The sequence below is a fragment of the Echinococcus granulosus genome (assembly GCF_000524195.1).
Source record: "Echinococcus granulosus chromosome Unknown EG_S00046, whole genome shotgun sequence".
NCBI lineage: Eukaryota > Metazoa > Platyhelminthes > Cestoda > Cyclophyllidea > Taeniidae > Echinococcus > Echinococcus granulosus.
In genome coordinates this window covers 130,673-139,275 of record NW_020170426.1, presented here as the reverse complement: position 1 = coordinate 139,275, position 8,603 = coordinate 130,673, and the positions used below count along the sequence as shown (strand labels likewise).

The 8,603-nt window shown below is 41.7% G+C and overlaps 1 protein-coding gene across 1 annotated transcript; it reads left to right on the top strand. All coding sequences in view use genetic code 11, as the record gives it.

Moving 5' to 3' along the window:
* Positions 1–6,352: 6,352 nt before the first annotated feature.
* EGR_05791 (Importin subunit alpha-2) lies at positions 6,353–8,387 on the top strand (the record flags this gene model as incomplete). The annotated part of the gene is made up of 9 exons (XM_024495040.1): positions 6,353–6,397; positions 6,432–6,557; positions 6,593–6,777; positions 6,812–7,045; positions 7,124–7,403; positions 7,476–7,721; positions 7,784–7,966; positions 8,037–8,186; positions 8,259–8,387. The coding sequence occupies 9 exons, from the start codon at positions 6,353–6,355 to the stop codon at positions 8,385–8,387; spliced, it is 1,578 nt and encodes a 525-aa protein (XP_024350503.1).
* Positions 8,388–8,603: the final 216 nt, after the last annotated feature.

The following is an 8,603-nucleotide window of genomic DNA, read 5'->3' as shown; positions in this document are numbered from 1 at the left end:
CCTTTCTTCCTGGCGTGTGTGGTGTCCTACAAACGCCATTGAATGAGCAGCGACGTCATAGTGTGCAGTCGGATGGCGAAAGTACAGGTGTGCTTGGCATTTTGCACTCCTGAATGTTGAACAGCCTTATTTGTGCATCAAGCAGCGTCACATATGCGTGACATTTAAGGATTTTACCTTTAAAGGTGCTCTATTCCACAAATCTTACTATATGAATGAAGAAAATACCGTATCAACACTAGCAGGTCATCCCTCATTATCAAAAGGAGTAGAGGCTACTTCCTCTCCGATCAAACCTAATGCATCTATCTTCCAGTAGTTTATTTTTTGGGCTTAGTCAGAATGTTTTTCTGTCTACCAACCCACCCTTCCACAACAGGCCGTAATAGAGGCCAGCTTCTACACATCGCTGGAAATGACTTAAACTCTAATTCAAACCCGATTTTTGCGGTGGGCTGGTATGAACCACATTTACTAGCATGAACTCGACTGATAGTTTATGATGGGGAGAGCAGTGAGGAAGAGGCAAATAATGGAGGACAATGATGAGTGGTACCGTACCAACAAACTGACGCGTAGCCGTGCTTTATAATGCATGCAGATAAACGACTGCATGCGTATGACAGGTGCTATTCATAGTCATTGCATGGAGCTCTACCGAAAACGCCTCTTCCGCCTGATATATTTAATGTGCATAACTTCATCTGGTTGTCAGTAGCATTCCTGATATTCATAGCTATTACCTACCAATCAAATAGTTTCACATCACAAGGGGAAGATTGCTGAATTTAATGAGGAGTGTAACTCTCAAACTTCGACTTCCTTCGAGTATTCCACTCTCTCTTACCCACTTGGATTAATGATGTACCCCGTGATTTGCCGGTCAGTGTTAGAAGAACTGCTCATCTCTAGGAGAAACTCGTTTCATGGGAGATATCATCCACGGTAGTGCAAACGTAGGTCCCACTTTCGGGTACCTTCCTTCAGCCTCTGCTGTACGCCTTTATCGGATGAAATCAATCATCCACTAAATACTACGTTCTCTTTTTTGGTTCACATAGTAGTCGATTTGTTTGTTTGGAAGTAGGGCTTCATTGGACTCCCCAATACTTGGGATAAAATATATCTGCCACTTTCCACTGCACTTTACACCAATGTAGTGCGTAAATTTCTCCTGAAGACTCGACAGTTTGGTTTATCCTGAACCACCCATGTGGAAGAGCAATTTATTGCCAGTAAACGGTGGGACGAAATAAATGGATGATAGAGCCTGTGGAAATACCCACATCTGTACCGATTTGTGTGCATTCAATTTAACACCCTCTTTTACGACAAAGGCCTCCAAGTCCGAAAGTAACGTTATTAATAAGAACGGAAGAGGTCTCCATGTCGTCAGCTTTAAGCTCGTAGCATAATACTTTGGTTGTTTGTTCTGCTCGCAGTTTTAGTAGAGGAGCCACTTAAGTGTTCCCCCATTGTACCCTCCCCGGTAGACCTCCTGGCCATGCTAGTAGGCCGAGTACTATGCCTTCCTTTGTGTTGAGGGAGGCCTCGAAGCGATATATTGGTGACATCAGAAAGCGAACTCTGTCTTAAAGGATGTCTATCCTGATTTCTACTACTGGTAGATAAAGCTTAGCATGATGGAAGAAGGTGAATGTTACTGTAAACGGAAGAACCTGTGACAGTCCTTAGCAAAAGGTCTGAAAACGACGTCCACCTTCAGTAGCTATTCTACTAGCGTGGTCCACAGGAATGCTATTGACAACGGAAGTGACACTAGCCTTGAACCACGCGAATACGTTTGTCACGGAGCTGCCTACCCTACTCGTATAAAGATGTCAAATATGTGAAAACGCTATACCTCCTTCACTTCTTTCCTGGTTAAATAGAACCCACACAGACATGGCTGGGCAGCTCTGGATGATAGCCTAGTGACAAAACTGAATAGAAGCTAAACCGTTTGCCTTAGAGACTACGTTATCTCCCGTCCTATGCTACAAAACTCTAAAAAATTTGTGTCACTTATATGCGACAGTGGTAATAAACTTGTTAAAGTGCGCTAACCTAATGCTCATTGCTTAAAATGCAATGTGGATTGATTGCTTGCAGGCAAGACATTAGCTCGGCACAGTATCTCCTAATTTCGTTGTTATGGCTTCCACACCTACCTGTCATCCCTCTGCAAAATTCATTTTTTGAGGTTATCCCTCTAAATTTATTAACACTTAAAAGGCAAAATAGTTACACAAAACAAATAACATCGCATAACAGAAGACCAGGAAAACAAGTGGTAACATGTTAGTAGGTAAATCTCGTCCAGTTTAAGCTAAGGGAACGGGAGAGAGTGAAAGGCTAATAAGAGGTCAGGCCAGTATGATTCATGACTAGCAGTTGGATTCTAACGCCGCCTCTCTGCCTTCTTTGCCTTGGCTCTCTAACCCACGTCTGCTGATGGCATCCCAACAGCATCTTCCAATCTAAAGGTCATCAAAGTGTGTTTACGTGTGATTAATCCACCGTACAAAGGAAGATTCCTCTCCTTCACGATTTTTAATTCCCTAGGCCACCAGCACTGGTTTAGGCTATGCCGAGTGACTGGCGAATGCCCCTCTTATAAGAGCATTTTTTCAGAAGAAGTTCGCTGTAGATTTTAGCAACTCTGTCATTAACAAAACAATGTGCCTTATTTTTGGAAGAGGTCATATCTCATTCTAGAAGGGCTTCAAATTCTTTATATCAACACTAATCGGGTTCATGTTAATAGTTTTAGTCCATCAGTTCATTTAAAAATATTTGTGTACACTGAGGTATAAAATTGCTGCTTATTAGTAAAGTCTTCATACATGAAAGAGGGTAGTTGATCTATTCGCTTGGCTAAGAGACGAAATGAAACAGCATATGGTACAAAGATGAGGGCCTAACCACAGAGATTGGAGAGTCCAGCTAGGTAAATACATTGGAGTAAATGAAGTTGTGTTTGAGGCAGTTTAAACAATGCATATTTGGCTTCAACCATCTCCTTTGATGGTTTACACGTAGAATAGTGAAATATTTGACTTCACAAGGGAAAATTCGCAGTAAATTCTCCAAATGACATCAGTCAAAGAAAGGTGACATTTAACTTAAAAATTATTTAGTTTTTCGCGAAACACCAGTCACCCGTCACTTTTAAAGGAGCGTGTGCTTAAAATTAATTAATGAAGATTACATAAACATTTAAAGCAAATGTTTACTTGGGGAAACCGTCCTGCCAACCTTCTATCTTTAAATGCACAAAGATGTTGTTTACACTCTCATTATATGCACAGATAAATGCGGCAAGTTGGGCGATGACTAGCGAAGTCAACTCCTTCCCACCACAAATCGCATAACCATTTTTTATAATAAAAAAAACAAGTATCCATTGTCAGCTCATATTTTATGATGATTTCGTAACATCTGAAATCGCCTCCGAAGAAGTCGAAAGGCATATCAACCAAAAAGACTTATTATTGCCAGGTGTGCTGTAGACATGGCGAATTTAAATGTTATGACATAGGGGAACTGCAAAACCATGGAGGGAGGGTGAAGAACTTCGGCATTTAACTGCTCCTCTGCTACGGTTACCTTTTTTAGATAAGTCATTGGAAAAGTCTGACATTAGGACTGATTAATATGATACGCAAATTAATGTGATGTCGCATGGAGGAGACATGGGCTTCAACTGTCTCGAGAACAGCCATCTATGTGAGTAAAAGAGCTTATGGGTTGATACGATACCTCAAGAAAAAGCAGGGTTTAGGTTTACAAGATTATTTTACTTTTGGCTTCCCGAGTCATCCTTGAAGCCTTAAAAAGGCGTGCTTTTTGAGTACCGAAGGACGAGGAGGCCGCAAAGGTAGTGAAATCGGCTTAGACTAAAGACCTTATACAGTTAAATAAATATTTTTGTTAACATAAGTTTTCTTCACGAGCCTGTTTAGTAAAAGATTGAACATAGTATTTAGTGCGCTCCTCAAGTGAAGAAAACTACAATACTGTAGACTGAATTCTCGACCTCCGTATTGGCCATAAGTTTGACCTGCTTTCGATTTGACAACTAAACTCATGACCTAGCGTAAATAAGACGTGGAGTAGGGCATTGGTCTCTACATAAATCAAGTCTACGCAAACTGATGTGCTTTAGGACCTTGTTCTTGTGTTTCTTCGTGGATCGGAAACCACTTTGAGTGTTATTGTCTGCCAGACATCTAATTGTCGAAAATAAAATCTACACCCAGACTGATACGCCCCAAACGCCACAATTTTCGCAGCGACAAGCAAGATTGGCTCAAGTTAAAAAAACAGTTTTGACATCAATGGCTGAATATTACACCGTAAAGTCCCAAAAAGATTCCATCTGTTGTTATTAGGTGAAAGGTGCAGAGATTCACAGCAGAAAGGTTGAATTTTTACAGTTAGCTTAATCTCCACTTCTGCACAGTGGCTAATGATAAAGTGAAACTGGTTTTAAAAGAATGTAAATAAATTTGAATGACTGTTTAGAATCTATAACTTACGAGTGTCGTACTGTCAGGTGATACCAACGCTCTTGAGGACTCAAGAGCATCTCAGATGAACCGCCAGATCGCCTTAAAGGGCAATAAATTAACGAGTAGAAATGGGTACTAAATTTTAAGTTAACGAATTTACTGTTTCATCATCGCCATTCCTACTTGAACATTACAGAGTTCAGAAAGAAGGCATGGTAGGTAGAACCTAAGGGGTCCAGGTAATGAAGTCATTGATTTGGGTATCATCCTACCCCGATGAAAAATTACACTGTGACCTTTAATGCACTACCGTACCAAACTGTAGTTCAAAGTTTAATGGGTTTCTAATGTAGGCTAAGTCAGAGCCAAGAGTGGAAGCAAACAGGTAAATGGAGGCGGTAAAATTTGCATTTTAAGTAGATGCCGACACTTGGTGCCTATCTGCTTCACAACTGCTTTCCTATCTAACTATTTCTTTGATCCTTCAAAAAAAAAAATTTCGTACGCATCCGAATGATTTTATGGGTCAATCTCATGATTGAGAAGGCAGAATCGATCCCAAAGGAGAACTCTAGTTCCTCCATAAGGCTTTGATGCTTTGTAAAATCCCACATTGCCACAATACATAGCATCTTCGTCTGCACAACCTTTACTATTTGAGGGTCTAAATGAGAGACAAAGGGGATAGCAGCCAAATTGCTAAATTACATCTTGTTTCATTTGCATCAAAGCAATGCAAACTTCTGTGGGAATTACTCGATGATCTTCACAAAGAAAGATGGGTATAAGTTTGCTGGCCTTCCCTTTAATCAAATTCAATGATCATTAATCGTAGTGATTATTGGAAAAGCAAATGATTAGGACTGAATACTAATGGGAACAGCCTGGAGCTCCAAGTCTTCGCTGAAGTCGTGGCATAGTGAGCTAGTAATTCGTTTGACCGTTTAAATGCGCAAACACTGCAGTCTCTGCTGGTTGGACTTCCGACCTTTGCATGGCCTTTGGATCATGTTAGTAGCCTCGAAGACTCGCACCGCTGCACTGACAAACCAAAGTATTATGAAAGTATGGTACGTAATATGATGTAAGATTGCACATTGAATAGGGAGAGCACTTCAGTCTCCGCAGGTTGTACTTCCACCCTGCAGCATGAGTTTCGGATGATGGCAGCAGCCCCAACTCTCTGGGAGTCAGTAATATTTGCTCTTCCAAATTACTTTGGGTTGTTACAATTTCAGAGAAGAGCAAAGGTGTTATATGTTAATAACAAAAGGACAGGAGAACCGGAAAAATACTGACAGGGTCCGAACGCTATGCCACAGAGAGGAAGTGCAATCCCCATAGACTGACGTGACCGGGTAGTTAAGCCCATCGTAAAACACAATCAGGGCAGTAGAAAAAATCGAACAATATAACTTAGATGCGAGTTAATCCACAAAGTACGTACCCTGTTCCTATCATGGGCGCACATTTCAAAATGGCATGCATTCACATTTTGACTTCAGCTCCTGCGAAAAGTATTAAGAAGACTCTGCCAAAAAACATACTTATTACAAAATTTCAATTATCAGGTAGTGCAAAGAGTGAACATAATATAGAATTCACGTTTTTGCATAAATCTAGTCTTCCCAGTTTACTAATATCATAGCAGCCTACAATTTAATTAGCATTTGCAAAACGAGCCTAGACATTTCGCCTTTAAACCTACGTAGACTGATTTGAGCACTGTTAAATCCCACTTTTCTCACTGTTATTTCACATGATTTTTAAACCTTGTTTGTATCGGTCACAGTTTATAAGTGTGCAGTGATTGCAGGTTACGAAGTTTGCTGCTGAGGATGTATCGGTCACGGTTGTACAAAAATAAGGGAAAAGATAACGAGGTTCGCGGATTTTTTTTATTTTATCTGGTTTTAGGAACTCAGAAGAAGGAGAACCGACCAATCTGTTGAGCTTCGGAAGGCTAAGAAGGAGCAGCAACTGCAAAAGAGACGCAATGTTGGGATTGAAATGGAGAAGACGTCGCCATTGACTAATCACCCTGTATGTTTTTCAGAGACGGTTCTAACTTTTGTTAGAAAAGGTTGCCACCACCTAGCTACGAGGAAATTGTTGCTGAAATGGGGAGCTCGGATGTAAACATTGCGTTGACTGCCACACAAAATTGTCGCAAAACCTTGTCGAAGTTAAGAAACCCTCCAATTGATGAGTTTTTTGAAAGAGGCGCTCACAAAATTCTTGTTAATTTGCTGGATTCTGACAGGTACGCTAAGCCACATAATATGGTAGCCTTTTAGTGATGAAATAATTTTCGAAGCTGCTTGGGCACTTACGAACATTGCTTCCGGTGACTCGCATCATACAAAGGGAGTTGTTGAAGCCGGTGCTGTACCGAAACTCATCCGTCTTTTAAGTCACTCTGATATCCGTGTAGCTGAGCAGTGTATTTGGGCTCTAGGCAACGTTGCCGGTGACGGGACGATGTATCGCGATATGCTCATTCACAAGGGCGTTGTTTTGCCATCCCTTGAGTAAGTTTTATCCCCATGAGTAGAGCGTGGCGTTCTTACAACTTACATTCTAGTCGAATTCGGTTTGCCATTTTGTAGCCTTTTGCAACGAGCATGGGACTCTCCTAACGTTGTCTCGAATGTTGCTTGGATGCTATCCAATCTCTGTCGAAACAAAAACCCCGACCCACCCCTTTCCACATTACAGCAACTCCTTCCTACTTTTGCACAGCTTCTGGTGTATCCGCACAGCCCAGAGGCCGTTGTGGACACCGCCTGGGCGCTCTCATACGCCAGTGATTGTGGTGGCGCTTTCATTGATGAGATTCTTAAAAGTGGGTGCGTTTCTACCTTAGTCCGTCATCTTGGCTCGGAATTCGTGAGTCTGCATTGGGATCGCTTGTATTGTTCCACTCTCTTATCCAGTCCTAGTCTCAGCTTCCCCTTTTAGCCCAACCTTGTATCTCCCTCTCTGAGAACCATTGGTAATCTTATCCTCGGCACTGACAAGCAAACCCAGGATACCATTGATTGTGGTGTGCTACAGTATGTTCCCAGACTTCTCTGTTCAAGTCGCTCTAATGTCGTGAAGGAGACTTGCTGGATGCTCAGTAATATTACTGCAGGCAATTTGCGTCAGATTCAGATGGTAATTGATGCTGGTCTTATCCCGAAAATCCTTGATATTATGCGAGAGGTAAGCCGTCATCAATAATTGTTTGAGATTGTGGCCATTGTAATTCATTTTATCCCATCCAGGCGGAGTTCAAAGTTCAAAAGGAAGCTTGTTGGGTTATAAACAATATCATAGTTGGTGGATCACCCGAACAACTGGCCTTCCTGCTGAATCTCGGAGTTCTTGACTCCCTGAGTAAGATGCTGTCGGTGACGGACCCTGGAGTGATAAAACAGGTGCTCAGCACGCTTAAAAAGATATTCGAGGTTAGTGAGATTTGGAGTTCTTAATCTCACCTACTTTCGTATTTATCATAATCTCCTTACGTAATTTTAGACTGCTGAGGCATACAACCAACTAGAAAACTGTTGCCTAGCTCTTGAACGTTGTGGCGCCCTGGGTGCTCTCGAAAAGCTGCAAGATCATCAAAACGAAGACATCTACTTGGAGGCATACAATTTTATTTCCCTCTACTTCAACGACGAGGTGATTTCATAGTCGTCTGCCCACTTCTTACCTTTTTTGTATTGATCCTATATGACCATTTTCTACTTATAGGATGAAGAACAATCTCATTCGACCACTGAGAAACCTAATACTGGTGTTGATGACAGCAGTACTAGCCAGCAAAACTCCGATGAGTTTCGCTTCCAACCTCAGCAAACGAAACCCGATTTCGATTTTTGATCGTGACCTTGGCTTATTTTAGCCCCGTATGCATAATTTCTAAAATAAATATCGGCTAATAAATTAATCGAATTTGGTAGTTGGGCTCTTAACCTTGAGGCCTGGGATAAAGGAGTGAACGCTGGGTCGGTAGAGTTCGTCGAGGCTTGGGTGTTGGAGCGCATGCTTCCATACGGTACGGGAGGTGGATGCTGCAGGAATTTCTAGGCCTTGAAG